The sequence below is a fragment of the Schistocerca americana genome, chromosome 2 (genome assembly GCF_021461395.2).
Source record: "Schistocerca americana isolate TAMUIC-IGC-003095 chromosome 2, iqSchAmer2.1, whole genome shotgun sequence".
In the NCBI taxonomy this organism is placed as follows: domain Eukaryota; kingdom Metazoa; phylum Arthropoda; class Insecta; order Orthoptera; family Acrididae; genus Schistocerca; species Schistocerca americana.
In genome coordinates, this window is record NC_060120.1 from 467,908,355 (window position 1) to 467,930,363 (window position 22,009).

The 22,009-nt window shown below is 42.1% G+C and overlaps 1 protein-coding gene across 1 annotated transcript in view; it reads right to left on the minus strand.

Moving 5' to 3' along the window:
• LOC124595407 (probable enoyl-CoA hydratase, mitochondrial) overlaps nucleotides 1-18,970 on the minus strand; it is a 70,527-nt gene extending 51,557 nt beyond the window's left edge. The window contains exons 1-2 of the mRNA XM_047134136.1: nucleotides 18,773-18,970; nucleotides 16,753-16,953 (exon numbers count right to left, since the gene is read on the minus strand). Coding sequence (XP_046990092.1) covers nucleotides 16,753-16,953; nucleotides 18,773-18,866 — 295 coding nt within the window. The 5' untranslated portion in view covers nucleotides 18,867-18,970. The remainder of the gene's footprint in view (nucleotides 1-16,752; nucleotides 16,954-18,772) is intronic.
• Between the last annotated feature and the right edge of the window lie 3,039 nt (nucleotides 18,971-22,009).

The window sequence follows — 22,009 nt, forward strand, 5'->3', positions numbered from 1 at the left end:
CTGGGTATCTGGTAATAAATGTTGTGTATACTTGTGATCTGTATCCAGTTGTGTTGGTTCCTAGGTTTGTTGCTTGGTAATAACAGACCATGAGGTGTCGATTAACTTCATCTGACCATCTCATCCTCTGTCTTTGTTTTCCTTCTAGGGTGGTTGCAGGAAGCATATCCTGCAAAGCACCTCTATTTGGATTTAAATCATTTTCCAGTTGGCTGCTATTATTATTATTATTATTATTATTATTATTACAAATGATGGGAAACAGGACAAAGAAATTAGATCAAGAATAAATTCTGGAAAGACGACAATCTCTTTATTGAATGGAATTCTCTGGGACAAACACATAACAACTGATAACAAAATAAGGATTTTTAAAACAATAGTTAGGAGCATTATTACATATGGTTCAGAAGTGTGGACAACAAAATGGCAACTGAAATCAAAATTATTAGCCACAGAAATGGATTTCTGGAGATGTTCAGCAAGAATATCAAGACGAGAAAGAATAAGAAATGAAGTAATCAGAGACAAGATGAAATGTAAAAATTCAATTATTGATTTCATCGAGCACAAACAACTTAAATGGTATGGACACATCAGACGAATGGAACACGAAAGGCTACCAAAATGCATAATCGACTGGGTACCAATTGGAAGAAGAAAAAGGAGACGACCACCTGATACATGGATACAGGGAGTTCAGTCAGCAATGAGGAAGAACAACATTCCTGAAGATTTATGGACAAATAGAGAAGAGTGGAGAACAATAATTAGTGACTTACTGTAATCTAGAATAGGTGCTGGAAAAATGTACTCACATTGTAAATCCAGAATAATAATAATAATAATAATAATAATAATAATAATAATAATAATAATAATAATAATTATTATTATTATTATTATTATCATCATTTTAACGTAGACTGTGCTGATAGACTGATCTGTAGTGTAGCCTGAAGTCTCAGTTTGGTTAAAAGGTTACAATTCAGTAGTGTGTTGGCGAAGTGGTATCAAAGGGTTCAACTGACCCAACATTGATTCAGAAAAAATGGTTGATCAAATTCATGGTACAGTGATAAGCCATTGTATTAATATCACTGATTACACACACACACACACACACACACACACACACACACACACACACACACACACACACACACCCCAATACTCTTGTATGAATGGGCACATTTTCTGAAGAGCTCAAAATGCATCATGTTTAACACTGACCGAAACACTTAAATTTTGAAATTTCTAAAATTTTACAAATAAAAAACAAACATAATCAAGAATATTTACAGCCGCCAAGTGACTCTAGACAAAACATGGATTCACTATCATGCCCTGGGGACAAAATAATGGGCTGGTAAGGCAAAAGAGCCACAACCAAGTTTTATATTTTGTAGGTGGAATAGTGATGGCAACTTTTTGGAACTCAGAATCATCATCACATTATTTGGGATATGATAAAACAGTGACTGTCTCTTATCACACAATGCTAGTTGATTGATGCAATGAATTAAAGTAGAAATGACCAACATTTCTAGGTACAAAACAAGGGAAGGGAGGGTTATAGCAACATGACCTTACCTTCCCATATATCGAATGTTGAGATACAAAAGTTGTGATCACAACAGATAGCTACTCATTCCATTCTCTAAATTTTGCCTTATGACACTGTTTGGGTCTCCATATCTCAAATGACCCCCCCCCCCCCCATGAACCATGGACCTTGCCGTTGGTGGGGAGGCTTGCGTGCCTCAGCGATACAGATAGCCGTACCGTAGGTGCAACCACAACGGAGGGGTATCTGTTGAGAGGCCAGACAAACGTGTGGTTCCTGAAGAGGGGCAGCAGCCTTTTCAGTAGTTGCAAGGGCAACAGTCTGGATGATTGACTGATCTGGCCTTGTAACAATAACCAAAATGGCCTTGCTGTGCTGGTACTGCGAACGGCTGAAAGCAAGGGGAAACTACAGCCGTAATTTTTCCCGAGAGCATGCAGCTTTACTGTATGATTACATGATGATGGCGTCCTCTTGGGTAAAATATTCCGGAGGTAAAATAGTCCCCCATTCGGATCTCCGGGCGGGGACTACTCAAGAGGATATCGTTATCAGGAGAAAGAAAACTGGCGTTCTACGGATCGGAGCGTGGAATGTCAGATCCCTTAATCGGGCAGGTAGGTTAGAAAATTTAAAAAGGGAAATGGATAGGTTGAAGTTAAATATAGTGGGAATTAGTGAAGTTCGGTGGCAGGAGGAACAAGACTTCTGGTCAGGTGACTACAGGGTTATAAACACAAAATCAAATAGGGGTAATGCAGGAGTTGGTTTAATAATGAATAGGAAAATAGGAATGCGGGTAAGCTACTACAAACAGCATAGTGAACGCATTATTGTGGCCAAGATAGATACGAAGCCCACACCTACTACAGTAGTACAAGTTTATATGCCAACTAGCTCTGCAGATGACGAAGAAATTGAAGAAATGTATGATGAAATAAAGGAAATTATTCAGATTGTGAAGGGAGACGAAAATTTAATAGTCATGGGTGATTGGAATTCGAGTGTAGGGAAAGGGAGAGAAGGAAATATAGTAGGTGAATATGGATTGGGGGACAGAAATGAAAGAGGAAGCCGCCTGGTAGAATTTTGCACAGAGCACAACATAATCATAACTAACACTTGGTTTAAGAATCATGAAAGAAGGTTGTATACATGGAAGAACCCTGGAGATACTAAAAGGTATCAGATAGATTATATAATGGTAAGACAGAGATTTAGGAACCAGGTTTTAAATTGTAAGACATTTCCAGGGGCAAATGTGGACTCTGACCACAATCTATTGGTTATGACCTGTAGATTAAAACTGAAGAAACTGCAAAAAGGTGGGAATTTAAGGAGATGGGGCCTGGATAAACTAAAAGAACCGGAGGTTGTACAGAGATTCAGGGAGAGCATAAGGGAGCAATTGACAGGAATGGGGGAAATAAATACAGTAGAAGAAGAATGGGTAGCTTTGAGGGATGAAGTAGTGAAGGCAGCAGAGGATCAAGTAGGTAAAAAGACGAGGGCTAGTAGAAATCCTTGGGTAACAGAAGAAATATTGAATTTAATTGATAAAAGGAGAAAATATAAAAATGCAGTAAGTGAAACAGGCATAAAGGAATACAAACGTCTCAAAAATGAGATCGACAGGAAGTGCAAAATGGCTAAGCAGGGATGGCTAGAGGACAAATGTAAGGATGTAGAGGCCTATCTCACTAGAGGTAAGATAGATACCGCCTACAGGAAAATTAAAGAGACCTTTGGAGATAAAAGAACGACTTGTATGAATATCAAGAGCTCAGATGGAAACCCAGTTCTAAGCAAAGAAGGGAAAGCAGAAAGGTGGAAGGAGTATATAGAGGGTCTATACAATGGCGATGTACTTGAGGACAATATTATGGAAATGGAAGAGGATGTAGATGAAGATGAAATGGGAGATATGATACTGCGTGAAGAGTTTGACAGAGCACTGAAAGACCTGAGTCGAAACAAGGCCCCCGGAGTAGACAACATTCCATTGGAACTACTGACGGCCGTGGGAGAGCCAGTCCTGACAAAACTCTACCATCTGGTGAGCAAGATGTATGAAACAGGCGAAATACCCTCAGACTTCAAGAAGAATATAATAATTCCAATCCCAAAGAAAGCAGGTGTTGACAGATGTGAAAATTACCGAACTATCAGCTTAATAAGTCACAGCTACAAAATACTAACACGAATTCTTTACAGACGAATGGAAAAACTAGTAGAAGCCAACCTCGGGGAAGATCAGTTTGGATTCCGTAGAAACACTGGAACACGTGAGTCAATACTGACCTTACGACTTATCTTAGAAGAAAGATTAAGGAAAGGCAAACCTACGTTTCTAGCATTTGTAGACTTAGAGAAAGCTTTTGACAATGTTGACTGGAATACTCTCTTTCAAATTCTAAAGGTGGCAGGGGTAAAATACAGGGAGCGAAAGGCTATTTACAATTTGTACAGAAACCAGATGGCAGTTATAAGAGTCGAGGGGCATGAAAGGGAAGCAGTGGTTGGGAAAGGAGTGAGACAGGGTTGTAGCCTATCCCCGATGTTGTTCAATCTGTATATTGAGCAAGCAGTAAAGGAAACAAAAGAAAAATTCGGAGTAGGTATTAAAAGTCATGGAGAAGAAATAAAAACTTTGAGGTTCGCCGATGACATTGTAATTCTGTCAGAGACAGCAAAGGACTTGGAAGAGCAGTTGAATGGAATGGACAGTGTCTTGAAAGGAGGATATAAGATGAACATCAACAAAAGCAAAACAATGTAGTCTAATTAAGTCGGGTGATGCTGAGGGAATTAGATTAGGAAATGAGGCACTTAAAGTAGTAAAGGAGTTTTGCTATTTGGGGAGCAAAATAACTGATGATGGTCGAAGTAGAGAGGATATAAAATGTAGGCTGGCAATGGCAAGGAAAGCGTTTCTGAAGAAGAGAAATTTGTTAACATCCAGTATTGATTTAAGTGTCAGGAAGTCATTTCTGAAAGTATTCGTATGGAGTGTAGCCATGTATGGAAGTGAAACATGGACGATAAATAGTTTGGACAAGAAGAGAATAGAAGCTTTCGAAATGTGGTGCTACAGAAGAATGCTGAAGATTAGATGGGTAGATCACATAACTAATGAGGAAGTATTGAATAGGATTGGGGAGAAGAGAAGTTTGTGGCACAACTTGATCAGAAGAAGGGATCGGTTGGTAGGACATGTTCTGAGGCATCAAGGGATCACCAATTTAGTATTGGAGGGCAGCGTGGAGGGTAAAAATCGTAGAGGGAGACCAAGAGATGAATACACTAAGCAGATTCAGAAGGATGTAGGTTGCAGTAGGTACTGGGAGATGAAAAAGCTTGCACAGGATTGAGTAGCATGGAGAGCTGCATCAAACCAGTCTCAGGACTGAAGACCACAACAACAACAACAACAACATCTCAAATGAATGAATTGGAGGTAACAAATTACAATAAAAAATGAAGCAACGACAATATAAAAACTATCATATGTGGCGAAAATAAAAAAAAAAAGATATGGTCTTTGCCTGCTGAAACATTGGTGGTTATTAAGGACATTTACCCATCTGCAAGCCCATAAGTTATTTAAACTGTCAGCATGATATTAAGTAATCAATAAGAGTATGACATCTCTTAGCTATGAATTGAATCTATCTTGCCTCAATCACAATATAATCACAGCATTCAGCAACCTATGGCGGCTACAACACAACTGAAAAAAACGAACTGTACTGGCGGCAAAGTATACTAAGAAAACATTTCCTAATATTATTCCCAAGCAGCACTGCACCATATAGCCCAAGGAATGATAGAGTGAGTGTATGGAACACATTGTAAATAGTATCATAAACTTTCAATTTCAGTAAAACTATTTTTCTGTGTATTGCTGATTACTGCAAACTATCCTACTGGTTATGAAAACAAATCGATGAAGATATCACTACAAATAGAGTAACTTGTTACAAGAAGGTGAGGATTTTAATAATACAAAGCCATCTTTTCCACTTAATTTGTTCGTAATAATGAGGAGATGGTATTCGTGTGGTTATGAGATGCTGGGAATGTTTTTCCCCCCCCTTTCTGGTAATTGTTATCTCGCATCATGAATACAAACATATTGGCCATAAAAAATGTTTCAGAAAAGACATTTTAATTGCATCAAAATTGGTGATATGGTGAAGATCATGAGGCAACACCTTCACAGTTCCAGCACTGATTGTTTAGTTGAGGAATTTGGGAACCATTTGCTTCCCCTCGTTTAGAGAGCATGTACTGAGTTAATTAATAGCCACTCCAGTTGCTAATATTGTCTTTACTGAAGTCCACAAATGGTTTCAATCTTCTCGCCCAGAGACTATTTTCACGTGGATCTGAAAGTATCATTGTAAATGTGTGATACAATGGATACTCAAACAATTCAAATAATAGGATGGAGAGAAAAAAAAGTATGCCGATATACAGTATCAGTACAGTAGAATCTTACATTCTACACCTGCAGTGAAGCAATGTCAGATGCTTAAAAAAGTAAAAATAGGGTAGATATAAAAATCATATCCCTTATGCAACTATTTTAAAATCTTACTGAATTTTGTATACAGGGTGTCTCACCTAACTCTGCCACCTCAAATATCTCTTGAACAACAACAGATATTCCAAAAATGGTTTTCACCAGCATGAACATACAGCAGGGGCTTAGGAAACCAAATACTATGCAAAATTTTAAAACATAAACAAACGAACATGGTTTTCAACACAAACTTGTGCATTTTTAATTTTTTTTTTGTGGTTTTAGGGCGCACAACTTCAACGGTCATTAGCGCCCAGACTTTGTTAGGAATGCACCATGAATCACAAGTTTAAAACAGCAACGAAACGGAAAACACGATAAAAGACAGACTGACAGGCATAGGATTAAAAAAAGAAAACAGCATAATCAAATGTCCTTTGAGAGGGTTGTCAAATTGATAAAATGAAGAACGCGAGCAGCTGCTCGTGGGTCATCCGCTAAAATGGCTTCTACAGTACATGGCAGGCCAAGATCAAGACGCAGGGTGTTAAAATCCGGACAGGACGTTAAAATGTGGCGGACCGTCAGCAATTGCCCACATGGGCAGAACGGCGCCGGCGCAGCCGTCAGCAGATGGCGATGGCTGAACCGGCAGTGTCCAATTCGTAACCGGGCCAAAACTACCTCCTCCCGCCGAGAAGGGCGTGAGGAGGACGTCCAAGCCACGGGAAGAGGTTTCAAGGCCCGAAGCTTGTTGTCTGTAAGTGCAGCCCAATCGGCATGCCACAGCGATAAAATGCGCCGACAAATGACCCTGCTACAATCTGACGAAGGGACACAACAAGAAGCTGTCCGAGGCTGGAGGACCGCAGCCTTGGCCACAGCATCTGCAGCTTCGTTCCCAGGGATACCGACATGGCCAGGAACCCACATAAAGCTAACCGGAGAACCGACGTCCACCAGCTGCTGAAGAGAGCGTTGGATCCGGTGCACGAAAGGGTGAACCGGGTACGGATCACTGAGGCTCTGGATAGCGCTCAGGGAATCGGAGCAGATGACATATGCAGAATGTCGGTGGCGGCAGATGTAAAGAACAGCCTGGTAGAGGGCAAAGAGCTCAGCTGTGAAGACCGAACAATGGCCATGGAGCCGGTGTTTGAAACTTTGTGCCCCGACAATAAAAGAACACCCGACCCCGTCATTGGTCTTAGAGCCATCTGTATAAATGAAGGTCATATTAATGAACTTCGAACGAAGTTCGACAAAACGGGAGTGGTAGACTGAACCGGGGGTAACCTCCTTCGGGAGTGAGCAGAGGTCAAGGTGGACGCGAACCTGAGCCTGGAGCCAAGGTGGTGTGTGGCTCTCGCCCACTCGAAAGGTTGCAGGGAGTGAAAAATTAAGGTGTTGAAGGAGGCGACGAAAGCGAACTCCAGGGGGTAGCAGGGCAGAGACATACAACCCGTATTGACTGTCGACAGAGTCATCAAAAAAGGAACGATAAGACGGATGGTCGGGCATTGCCAGTAGCTGACAGACATACCGACAAAGCAGTATATCGCACCGGTAGGTGAGTGGCAACTCACCAGCGTCAGCATGAAGACTCTCGACGGGACTAGTATAAAACACTCCGATCGCAAGTCGTAAACCCTGATGTTGTATGGAGTTGAGGCGGCGTAAAATGGATGGCCGTGCAGAGGAGTATACGAAGCTCCCATAATCCAGCTTGGAGCGGACGATCGACCGATATAGGCGAAGTAGGACGGTTCGATCCGCTCCCCACGACATACCACTGAGAACACGGAGGACATTTAGAGAACGGGTACAACGGGCAGCCAAATATGAGACATGTGGAGACCAGCTAAGTTTCCTGTCAAATGTAATACCTAAAAATTTTGTTGTCTCCACGAATGGGAGAGCAACGGGACCGAGTCGTAAGGATGGTGGGAGAAACTCTTTGTAGCGCCAGAAGTTAATACAGACCGTCTTCTCGGCAGAAAAACAGAAGCCATTGGCGACACTCCAGGAGTAAAGACGGTCAAGAGAACGCTGAAGACAGCGCTCCAGGAAACACGTACGCTGCGCGCTGCAATAGATGGTAAAATCGTCCACGAAAAGGGAGCCTGATACATCAGCTGGGAGGCAATCCATTATTGGATTGATCGCTATGGCGAAGAGAGCGACGGTCAAAACTGAGCCCTGTGGCACCCCATTCTCCTGGCGAAAGGTGTCTGACAGGACAGAACCCACACGTACCCTGAACTGTCGATCCATTAAAAAGGAACGAATAAAAAGAGGGAGGTGACCGCGAAGGCCCCATGTATGCATGGTGCGGAGAATGCCCGCCCTCCAACAGGTGTCGTAAGCCTTCTCCAAATCAAAGAACACAGCCGCAGTCGGGCACTTCCGCAAGAAGTTATTCATAATGAAGGTCGACAAGGTAACGAGATGGTCAACAGCAGAGCGGCGCCTACGAAATCCACATTGTACATTGGTAAGTAGGCGTTGAGACTCGAGCAGCCAAACCAATCGAGAGTTAACCATTCGCTCCATCACTTTACAGACACAGCTGGTAAGCGAGATGGGTCGATAACTGGAAGGCAAGTGCTTGTCCTTCCCTGGCTTAGGAATCGGGACAACAATAGACTCGCGCCAGCTTGCGGGAACATGTCCCTCAATCCAGATGCGATTGTAAGTACGAAGAAGAAAACCTTTACCCGCAGGAGAAAGGTTCTTCAGCATCTGAATATGAATAGAATCAGGCCCTGGAGCGGAGGACCGTAATCGGCCAAGTGCGTTTTCGAGTTCCCGCATGGTGAATGGGGCATTATAACATTCACGATTCGAGGAGCGGAAGTTAGGTGGCCTAGCCTCCTCTGCCTGTTTGCGGGGGAGGAAGGCAGGGTGGTAATGAGCGGAGCTCGAAACCTCTGCGAAAAAGCGGCCGAAGGCATTGGAGACAGCCTCAGGGGCCACAAGGACGTCATTCGCGACCGTCAAGCCAGAAACTGGTGAGTGGACCTTAGTGCCAGATAGCCGGCGCAGGCTACCCCAGACAACAGAAGAAGGAGTAAAACTGTTGAAGGTGCTTGTGAAAGCAGCCCAGCTGGCTTTCTTGCTTTCTTTAATAATACGACGACACTGTGCACGTAATCGTTTATAATTGATACAATTCGCCACTGTAGGGTGGCATTTAAAGGTGCGTAAAGCACGTAGACGAGCAAGTAATGCGTCTCTACATGCTGCGGTCCACCAGGGGACCGGTACGCGACGTGGAGAAGAAGTAGGGTGAGGGATGGAATATTCAGCAGCAGTGAGAATGACTTCCGTGAGGTGTGCGACCTGACTATCGCAGCTTGTGAAGGTTTGATCCGGAAAGGTCGCCATGGAAGAGAAGAGCCCCCAGTCTGCTTTGGAGATGGTCCAACTAGATGAGCACGGAGAGGGGGTATGCTGCAGGAGATGGATAACACATGGGAAGTGGTCGCTCGAATATGTATCAGAAAGTGCATACCACTCAAACCGGCGTGCAAGTTGGGGAGTACATGTAGAGAGGTCTAAATGGGAATAGGTGTGAGATGTGTCCGAAAGAAAAGTAGGGGCGCTGGTATTGAGGCAGACAAGATTGAGCTGGTTGAAAAGGACTGCTAACAGGGAGCCCCTCGGGCAGGATGCTGGAGAGCCCCAAAGGGGATGGTGGGCATTGAAGTCTCCAGTTAACAAAAATGGTGCAGGTAGCTGAGCAATAAGTTGCATCATGTCTGCCCTGGTAACGGCAGACGACGATGGAGTGTAAACGGTACAAATGGAAAACGTAAAAGTGGGGAGAGTAATGCGGATGGCAACTGCCTGCAGGCCGGTGTGCAATGTGATGGGATTGTAGTAAATATCATCCCGGACCAGCAACATAACCCCTCCATGAGCTGGGATACCTACCACAGGGGGTAGGTCAAAACGCACAGAGGTGTAGTGTGCCAAGGCAATTTGATCGCATGGGCGTAGCTTCGTTTCCTGGAGGGCTACGACGAGCGGACGGTGCAAGCGGAGCAGCAACTTCAAGTCCTCTCGGTTGGAGCGAATGCTGCGAATATTCCAGTGAATAAGTGCCATCGTAAGAAAAAAAAAAGGAAGATGAAAGAAGGGGTCACCTCGAAGGCCGCGGAGGGCCTGGCTTCGAGCGAGCACTGCCGCCGCTATCAGTAGGCGGACAGTCATCGTCCATTGGGTCTATAGGTTCATCGGCCATCTTGGGAAGATGGCCGGGAGGGGGAGCTTCCTCCGCCGGTGAATGGCCAGATGTTCGGCTACCAGCGGTGCAGCCAGGCGAAATGGATGACGGCCTGGGGCGGCAACCCTGGGTGGCGCAGGAGAAGAACTGCGCCGTGGCGGAGAAGGAGAACTGTGCTTCCTATGAGCCTTCTTGGAAGGTCGTTTGGTGGAAGTACCGGTCGAAGGCTGGGAGGTCGAGGTACGTAGGAAGTCTGCACGGGACGGTTCCTTCTTGAAGGCCCGTGCATCTGACTTCTGGGTCTTCGTCTTAGCAGAAGCTGATGAAGGGGCTGGTGTCTGTGGGGTGATGGGAGGAAGAGGAGACGTCGACCGCGCGTTCTTAGCACTGGCCGAACGGACGACCGTGGTGCTGAAGGTCAGATCGCATGTCTGGGTTGCCACCTCCCTGGTAGTCCGAGGAGAGGCGAGGACAGTACTGTATTTCCCCGCTGGGAGCAGCGTGGGCTTCCTACTAGCCAATAGCTTGCGAGCAGCCGAGGTGGACACTTTCTCTTTGACCCGAATTTCTTGGATACAGCGTTCTTCCTTATAGACAGGACAGTCGCGGGAGGCTGCGGCATGGTCACCCTGACAGTTCACACAATGAGGAGACGGAGGTGGACAGTCACCCTCATGGGCATCCCTGCCACAAGTGACAAATTTAGCCGCATTGGAACAAGACTGTCGAGTGTGACTGAAACGCTGACACTGGTAGCAGCGCGTAGGTGTCGGGACATAGGGGCAAACAGAAATAACCTCGTAGCCCGCCTTGATGTGTGATGGCAGCTTAACACTATCAAAGGTCAAGAAAAGTGTCCGGGTTGGTACAAGGTCATTGTTGACCTTTTTCATGACCCTATGGACAGCCGTCACGCCCTGCTCAGCGAGGAAAGATTGAATCTCCTCGTCAGTCAAGCCGTCGAGGGATCTAGTATAGACCACACCACGAGACGAATTCAAAGTTCGGTGAGCCTCCACCCGGACAGGGAACGTGTACAGGAGTGTGGCCCGAAGCAGTTTTTGTGCCTGAAAGGCGCTCTCAGTTTCGAGTAATAAGGTACCGTTACGCAACCTGGTACAAGATTTGACAGATCCGGCTATGGCATCTACGCCCTTCTGGATAACGAAAGGGTTGACAGAGGAAAAATCCTTTCCGTCCTCAGATCGAGAAACGACGAGGAACTGTGGGGCAGGCGGTAGTACTTTTGTCACTGGTAGCTGGTCAAGTTTCCGTTTTTGGGCAGAAGTCGAGAGAGATGGAGTGAAATCCATTGCGGAGGAATCCCCCATGATTGCCAGTGTCTCCGATGGCACACTCCTTCCTTGTGGAGACCCTCTCAGAGGGCACTCCCACCTTAGGTGATTGTTTACACCTCAGGTCACACCTCCCGAGAAACAGACGGAGGGACCAATCGGCATGGTCAGAAGGTATCAGCTCAGGCAATCACCCCTCCCCGGGCCTGGCCTTTACCAGGGGGTACGCGCGTGCCTTACATGTCTACCCAGGGAAGGGAATTACGCGTTACCCCGTCACCGGCTACGCGTGCGAACGCGTGGGTTGGCCTTCAGGCGCGCACAGGGAGGAAGGAAGAAGAGGAAAAAGGAGAGAGCGAGGGAGAGAGGGAGAGAGAGGAAGAGAGAGAGAGAGAGAGAGAGAGACAGAGAGAGAGAGAGAGACTGTCTCAAACGCCGAGGCGGAGACCAGAGAAGGCAAAGAGAAGGCAAGGAGAAGAAGGCAAAGAGAAGGCAAGGAGATTTTGCAGGGGAAAGAGTAAGGAAGACAGTGAGGTGGAGAAGAGCAAAGAAAGGAACCAACCAAAGGAAGGAAGAAACGAGAAGTGAAAAAGCAAAATGACCGCAAATAAAGGTCGTGGAACCGTCCGTCTCCAGACGCAGGCGCTAACTACCCCCTTGAGGGGGAGGGACTCCTTTTAGTCGCCTCTTACGACAGGCAGGAATACCTCGGGCCTATTCTAATCCCCGGACCCGCAGGGGGGGCATTTTTAAATGGACACCCCCTATTATTTCGTGTGCAATCAATAGCATGAAAAATCACAAAAATAATGGCATTGGTTGCCTCACAATACGTCAATTACATCCCGAGAAATTGCGAAGCAATGTTGACGCTTTAAATAAATGAAGTGCACATCCTGAGAATCGACTGTGCATCTCATGCTGCCAGTAATAGTGATGTCATTGACGTACTACGTCAGTGCATTAATGTATGGTGTGGTATTGTATGACAACACATCACTGGCCCATATTTCATTGATGGCACTCCTAAAGGGGGGATAGTTTAGCCCCTTCTTGAGCTGTACCTTACTTGAACTGGTCCATCTCTTATAATGTGTCAAATGATGTGGTATCAGAATGATGGATGTCCTGCTTATAATGTTTATGGTTGCAAAATGACAACTAGAGGTACAATTAGTGGTAACACACTTGGTTTCACGTTTCTAATCATCATCATTTCTGAAATATGTGGCTTGTAAAGGATAGCAATGGTGTCACAGTTTCTGACGTAATGCATCACATGTAGTACTGTGCTCAGAGCAGGGGTTTCCTGCACTGGCGCCTGTGCCCTGCCGTAAACATACCAATATCACCACAGCACACACTACCTTCAGTGATACAAGTATCTCCTAATCTGGTCTCCTGAACTGCTCTCATATTTTAACGTAATTCACACACGCTGCCACGTTAAAATCTGTTTTCTTGTGGCTTGTTTCATTTGCCATCATATAGTCAATATGCCAGCCTTCAGTAATGAAGAACAACTAGATATTATTTTAATTTATGGCGAATGTCACTGAAATGCAACCGCAGCTGTGACACTGTATGCTGAATGCTACCCAGATTGGCGGTGTCCTTCACGTCGAACCATTGGCAATATCTGCAAGACACTCACAGAAACAGGAAGCTGGGCTTCCACAAAATGTCGACGTACAATGCCAGCAACTGGCAATGGAAACTAAATTGCTGTTCTGGCTCCCGTAGCACACAATCCTCAGGTGAGTGTACAAGAAATTGCACGAGGTGTAGGAATAAGCCACAGTAGTGTGTGCAGAATCTAGCATTGGCATTGGTTTCATCCGTTATATATCTCACTGCACTAAGAACTGAACAGGAATGACTTTGAATCCCAGATTGCATTACGTTGTTTTGCATTTCAGCAGTTGCAAGGTAATCCAGTATTCCTAAGCAATACGATGTTTACGGACGAGGCGTCATTTATAAATATCACGGTAATGTGATCTGCGGAACATGTACTACTGGTCCACACAAAATCCCCACTGGATTCGCAAAGTCGCTCATCAACGACAGTAGAGTGTCAATGTTTGGTGCGGTATCACTGCTAACTGTACTGTACGTCCCTATTTTTACCGTGGAACATTAAATGAACAGTGATATGCATTATTTCTTCAACACACACTAGTACTCCTCATGGGGGATCTAGGGTTGGAAACTTGTCTATCAATGTGGTTCCAACATGATGAATGTCCCGCACACAATGCAAATGTTGCCTCAGATAGTCTAGATGTGACATTTCCAAATAGGTAGATGGGATGGGGAGGTACTGTGCGATGGCCAGCACGAACCCCCGACTTGATGCCATTAGACTTCTTTCTCTAGGGCGCAGTGAGTGACAGAGTGCATCAAGAACCCCCAACGACAGTAGAGAATATGCAACATTGTATTACTGCAGCTTGTGCGGCAATATCTGTAGAAACTCTACAATCTGTGCAACACTCTCTCGTTACCCGTCTGCAAACGTGTATTGATGCAAACGGAGGGCACTTCGAACATACGTTGACGTGACACAGTTTCATTGGTCGAGATGTGGGTGTATTTTCTATGCTGGATGTAATGCAGAACAATACAGTTTCTGTGGGCAACAGGGCACTAGTAAATGTGTTTATCAAAGTGAATTCAAGTGTGTTATCTCTAATTGTAGCTCTAGTTGTCATTTCGGTAGAATAAACATACATTTAGAATCTGAAAAACATAACTTTGCATTGGATGTGTTACTTGTTTATTTCTGTGGATTGCACATACCTTCCCATTGTGTGAGCCCCTGACACAGGCAGCATGAGGTGCACACTTGAGTCCCAGGATGTGCGTAAGCTGTGCACTTCATTTATGTCAAGCGTCAACTTCGCTTTGCAATTTCTCGGGATATAATTGACGTATTGTGATACAACCAACACCATTATTTTTGTGATTTTTTATGCTATTGATTGCATACAAAATAATTGGGGGTACCATTTAAAAATACACAAGTTTGTGTGGAAAATAGTATTTGTTTACGTTTAAAAATTTCGCATAGTATTTGGTTTCCAAAGTCCCTGCCGTACGTTCATGCTGGTGAAAACCAGCTTTTGGAATATCTATTGTTGTTCCAGAGATATATAAGGTGGCAGAGTTAGCTGAGAGACCCTGTATATATGTTTGGTCTCCATACCTCAAAAAATGACTCGGAGATATGAAATTTCAACAAAAAATGAAGCAGAAATATATTATACTTGTAGTTTTTCCGTTGGCAAAGCAAGTATTTAAAATTTTTGAACACCTCAAAATACAACTCCTCCTCCTCAAGCATGCCAATTTTTTGTTTAAATGTATCAGACTAAACAGTTTTATAATCATTCACATACACACTTTTCCTGATGTGAAGCATATCACTTTTAAAGTGACAGACTTTTTACTTTCTTGATCATTTATCATAGCTTCACCAGACCATAATCTAAGATTCTATATATTCTTTTGCCACTAATTTTGTAAATACATGAACTTAGTTTTTGTGTCCTACTGTGTAAAATGTTCATATATCCATTGTATTACAATAGCAATTTTAGACCCACTTGAAACTGGCCTCTGAATGTGAATGGTCATGTTCTTCAATGAAGGCCATATTAACAGCTGAAGTGGCTATTAACCAACTTTGAAATTATCAAACTGATGCATTTAAACCTAATCACTTAGTCCTAAGTGTTAGCAGAAAGCAGCGTGAGTAGATGCCTGAGAGCACATCACTCAGTCCAAAATATCAAAAGACCGACCTCACATTGCATTTGACACTGCACAAATGTAATCATGTGAAGTATATTTGATAATTAATGTCCATTTTCATACACCTAACATCAGCTGCTCAGAACAAAGTTTCACAAATTTCACAAAGACAGAACCATCTACTGATTGTCTATGAAGTCACAAGTCATTGTTTTGATTTGGCAGTCTTGGTTACAAGTGAGAACAACAATGGCTTATAAAATTATTGTTTCTGTTATTTGCAAAGTGTGCTGTAATTCAATTTTTACGTGCACAAGGATTTACAGCTTATCTTATTCATCATATGTTACACCTAGTTCATGGACCTACAGAAATGAGCAAAGGAATGGTTAGATGAACTGTGTCTAGACACTAAAACCTGAACTAACGTGCACAATTAACAGCCAAGTGGCACTCAGTATCCAGATTCATCAATTTGTCCAACAGGTGTACCATACACTGCTAATAAAGCAACAACAGTTGTTCCAACTAATGAATTTCTTCGTATCGGATATACCGTTCCTTACGCAGCTGTCTTGGAAAAGCTCAGATATTGCAAATCGTGTAAGGTCAGTTAGTAAAGACAAGCACAGAATGTTAACTAGGCAAGTGTTTTTGGGCCACTACTGACAAGAGTGGAGATGATTTATTTTCCCGTGTTGTTACAGATGCCAATGCAGAACCAAACCAACAGTTGATTCAGTGGTGCCATTCTTCACTTTAAAAAAAAATTAGAAGGATCTCCTTTATTCAAAAAATAACGACTATTTATTGCTCTCATTGATGAAATTGTTTTGGATGATTGCATGGAACAAGTGTCAACAATTGCCACTGACCTGAACTTTGGAACTGAAATGCGTCACCAAAAACCAGTGGTATGAGTAACTATTATCTGGGATAGTCGTCCATGAAAATGCACATTCACCCACTGCTGTCTGTACCAAGGAAGCTTTTCAGCATTTCTGTTGGAAACGTTTAAACTGTTGTTGTCAACTGGTTTAATTTCTGGGTGGTGAAATTCTATACAGGAGGGTGGAGACATTACTACAATGTTCTGGAAAGCATGTAGATGTGATTTGATTATATGGAACAGCTAGGCAGGTGTTTAGGAGACTAAAACCACCAATAACAGCTTTTTTAATGACCACAAACACACACACACACACACACACACACACACACACACACACACTTTTATAATCTGACTTTTTGAGTATGCTCTTACAATTGACTGCAGCTGAGTAGGTAGTTCCAGCAGGATCCATATTGCAATGAAAATAAAATCTATTAAAAAATTTATTTGCTAATCTGTCTGGATTACACTCTTTGCATACTAACTTACCTGCTGCAAATGCTTTCTCACTTCCAGTAATGATAACAGCACCAATATTGTCATCTTTCTCAAATGCATCAAGAGCACTTCCAACTTCATGCATCAAATCATTGCACAGGGCATTCAAAGCTTTGGGTCGGTTTAATTTTATGATACCAACATTTTTTTTCTCTCCAGCTGTCTCAGTTAGAATGTGTGTGTATGCACCACCTGGAATGATATATGAATAATATACAGAGCATGGAAATCACAACATACTTATGGAAAAAACCATGTACGCACTTCTCATTATAAAAATAAAAACTTTGAAGTACCTAAATTCAGATTACCAACATTAGATAATAGAAAAGTCTCCAATGTTAATTTTAAAGCACATTACGTGATAAAAATGCAAGACTGGGAGCAGGGCACAAAGTAATTTTCAGTACTCTCTTCAGAGTTATGTTGTCTATCAGCTTTACTCCTCAATAGTGCTTAATAAATTGTTTTATTACACTACTAAAAAAAGATCTTTAATAGTCAATACTGAAGAATTTCAGTTCACTGTGTCTTTACAGCTTGCTTCTTCACTGGTGGCATACACTGAGCAAGCCACTAATAACCAAGATGTAAAAATAACTAAAACATTCAGATTCTGCTTCAACACTCAACAAGAGAATAATTAAGCAAATGTGGACAAATTCTTAATTACAAAAGTGGACTAAAGATATGTATTGGGCCCACTCCCCCCTCTGATACCTTGGTTGTAGTGACAGACTAATCTGTAGTAGGCTACAGCCCGTGGTCTAGGTTAGGCTGGATGGTGCTATTTAGTTGTGAGTTGGTGAAGTCAATGAATATGAAAGAAAATCTGGTTGTGGTAACAAACTGGATGGTAAAGAACCCAATGTTTATGTCTGTGACATATTTAAAAATGCATTGGGGGTCCAATATGTGTAACTTTCAACCAAAAAGAACTGGTTTTAATTTTTCTTTAGTGTTTTCAGGGAATCTAAATTCAGTTATCACACAAACAATGTTCCCATCCCGAGTCAAGTGTACACACTTATTATGCACACAACGACTTCAGTCTTACCACACTAATAGACATATCAAGCTTTGTCCACTTGTTTCTTAATCCTGGTGCTATCAAAACAAGCTCCCTCATCATCATGCACTATCCTTTTATGTTCACGTGACTAATTTAATTTATGGTTCTTTTTTTTCCCAAAGCAAGAAGGAAACAACCACAGTCTATCAGGTTTAACTTTTAACAGTTACCAAAACTAAGACTAAGAGCCTAAATCTCAAGACGATTATAACAACAAAAATGAGATCTTGTAACCTCAAGTGAAGAATAGAGAGTTCAAAGTTCACATAAAATTATTCTACACATGGTTTTAATGAGCACTAACTTCCGATCTGGAATTCGTCACTCTCACTACAGAGCAATGTAGGTGAACTGCAAGAAAACTACACCGAAATTGCCAGACCAAGAACTTTACAACTTTAACAATTTTATATATATTTTATTACTGACATTCCACATCATTGGGTAGAATATTGTTTCAGAGAAATCTGCATTCTGTACGTTTTTCATAAATAACATGCTCCACATAGATGGAATAGTTGTGTACAATGATTTTTGAGTTTAATACATTTATATTACGTGGAACTACGCACACAACACCCTAATATTAATATTGCTTTCTCCAGCATAACTGCCATCTCTATAAAGATTTTACCTGAATCGCGAATCGATTAATGTAGAAAAATCCATTCAGACTAGGTATGTATAGCACTGTTAGGGGTTAAATGGTGCAAGTTTCGTTCCACGTCACTACTTTCATACATCCTACACACGATCCGTGGGAAATTAACAGGTGTGTAAAATAGCATATTCCGAATAGGCAGCAACATTGAAACGACAGTATTTCTGCCATAACAGCAAACAACACAACACCGACCAGTCGAATAACATTATTTAGTTGCTAAATGCCACAAGGCTTTAAGGCGGCTGAATCGTCATGTGAAACACTACAGTACATACTTGTCGCATAATTTTTCGAAGCAACGTATGACCACCTGGAGATCCCAGATACTCGCCCAGTTAATACACGCGTAATGTTGAAAGTTAGTGCCATTTTTGGTCCAGACCAGCACAAATATTTATTCGCCGAGATCGCTTCTCACCAAGTGATACTACGGCACAGCCGGCTATTTGTTTAATGCAGCACGTCGATATGCCGCTTGCTCGAAGTCCAAGGCCATTACCAACCCACTTGTAAAGATAAATAGAAGAAAGTCCATCGCGCTGGATATTTCAATCATGTGAAATATCAAGCCATTGCAGATTAAAAACATACCAAATATATTTTCGTCTTGCCCGTTTACTGGTAATATGTGAACACTTCTGTTTACAACTACTTTACATGGCAGATGTTTACAAGGCTAATTGAGTAATTGACCTTTGCGATATGCCTTTTAACACTTGGAGTCCATCTCCTAAAAGGATATAACAAAGATACTCTTATCATTACTTCAGCTGTATAAATGTTGTGGATACAGTAATGTATGGATTAACGAAAGTGAATTAACACGGCAGAATTTTGCGAGGCCATTTTCTGAGTTGAGCCCTGCCACATTTGTTCTCGTCAGTCACGGATGTGAAGTGTCGAGATGGTGACTGCTGTTCACACATGCAAATATTCACACATTCAAATATTCACTAAGTGTCCAGAAGAGTATACTCTTAACACTTTTTTTGAGACATCAGTCTTCTGATCGGTTTGAAGCGGCCCGCCACGAATTGCTTTCTATACTAACCTCATAATCGCAGAGTAACACTTGCAACCTAAGTCCTAAATTATTTGTTGAATGTATTCCAGTTTCTGTTTTCCTCTACGGTTTTTACCTTCTACAGCACCCTCTAGTACCTTGGAAGTTATTCCGTGATGTTTTAAAAAATGTCCTACCATATTGTTCCTTCTTCTTGTCAGCGTTTTCCATATTTTCCTTTCCTCGCCGATTCTGCGGAGAATCTCCTCATTCCATACCTTAGCAGTCCACACATTTTTTGGCATTTTTCTGTAGTACACCACATTTGTTCCGGTTTTCCCACAGGCCGTGTTCTTAATCATACTTTTTCAGAAATTTCTTCTTCAGACTAAGCCCAATGTTTGAAACTAGTTGACTTCTCTTGGCCAGGAATGCCCATTTTGCCAGTGCTAGTTTGGTTTGATATCCTCATTGCTCCCCCTAGATCGCAGAATTCCTTAATTTCTTCCACTTCCTAATGTTAAGTTTCTCACTGTTTTCATTTCTGCCACTTCTCATTACTCTCATCTTTCTTCAATTCACACTCAGTCCATATTCTGTACTCATTAAAAGTTTATTCTATACATCAGATCCTGTAATTCTTCTTCGCTTTCACTGACAACAGCAATGTCATCTGCGAATCTTAGGGTTGATAACCTTTCAGTCTGAAGTTTAATCCCAGCCTTGAATCTTACTTTTATTTCTGTTACTACTTCTTCAACATATAGATTGAACAGCAGGGACGAAAGACTACAGCTTTTTTAATCCAAGCACTTCATTCTTGGTTTTCCACTTTTATTGTTCCCTCTTGGCTCTTGTAAATACTGTACATTACTCATCTTTCCCTACAGCTTACAGCCCCCCCCCCCCCTCACCCCCGTCTTTTTCACAGAATTTCAAATAGTTTGCACCATTTGCACCATTTTCCAGGTCGACATATCCCATGAACACCGAACACAATACTGTTTTTTTTTTTTTTTTTTTTTTTTTTTTTTTTTTTTTTTTTTTTTTTTTTTTTTTTAATGATGCTGTAATATGAATGAGAAAAACAGAAATCCAGGCTAGATGCCGATTTCATAGCCCACAAGAAGTCATTTTCGAGTGAACAAGCTAGCAAAATAACACTTGAAAATGTTATGCTGAAACTGATAGCAGCAATCACTTTATAGCTAGAAGCAGACAAATGACGTCCAGTTAGGTGTATATTGTGGCTGATGTATTACGCATCAAAAATGTTTCGTTTGTGATAGTATTAGGTCTGTTATCAACTTGCTTAAAAATCAGGGAGTTCTAACAATTTGTGCTAAGTTCTTAATTAATGGTAAGTCACTAGGTGTCTGGTTAAACATTATGCACTGGAATTTATCAAAATACAAATAATATTGTAGTTTGAAGGCGCTTCATTTATTATTTTATATAACTGAATATAAAACTGGGTCTTGAAAACTTTGCTTCAACACCTACAGGTTATCAAAAGCCTATGATATTTGGGGTAAGGCAGGGCTCACATCTATAACTTACAAAGTACAGTAAGCTGAAGGTAACACATTACAAGGAAATGCCAAAAGCCACATAAAGCTAATAAATTACAGTGTAAAATATATCTTATGCAGGTCCAGAATCGCTACACAGTGGCTCCAGGAATACTCTTCTGAGTTTAAACACTTCCGCTGCCCACCAAACTACCCAGATATGAAAATGATTGAGCGTATCTGGGATGCTAGCAACGTCCTGTTCAGAAGAGATCTCCACTCCCTTGTACTCTTACAGATTGATGGACAACCCTGGAGGATCCAACGCGTCAATTCCCTCCAGCACTACTTCAGACATTAGTCTAGTCCTTGCTATTTTGTGTTGCAGCACTTCTGCATGCTCACAGGGACCCTCCACAATATTAGGTAGGGGTACCACTTTTTCTCGCTCTTCAGTGTGTAATTTTTATTTACCCAAAATAAGTAATATAATATTGCAAATGTAGTAAACATAACAGAGCAGAAAATAAATTTAAGTAGTTGCTCAATGTACATTTTAAGCATTTAAAGACTTGCGAGTGGATACATAGACATTTTCACTGAAATATTCAAAAACTCTTGCATACCATCCTAAGCTAAAGTTGCCCATTAGGTGATCTAAATATAAATATATCACAAGAGTCCAGTGACAATAGGGAACTTCTTAATAAAATTAGGTGTGCCTTAAACAAGGCAATGTCTAATCCAACACGTACAACTGCAAAATACACCACATATTCACAAACCCATGTGATTTTCAGTACAAAAGTGAAGTTACAGAAACTGCTCTGCCAGACCATGGTGCAATATATACATAAATTATTTCATCACAAAAGGATATGTACACCCAAGTGTAAATAAACAAAGCCTAACAGTCGTTGGCTTAAACTGAGGAATGAAGTATGGGAAGTGCTGGAAAAGATTTTTCACTGGATCATAAAGTAACATGTTTTATAAAT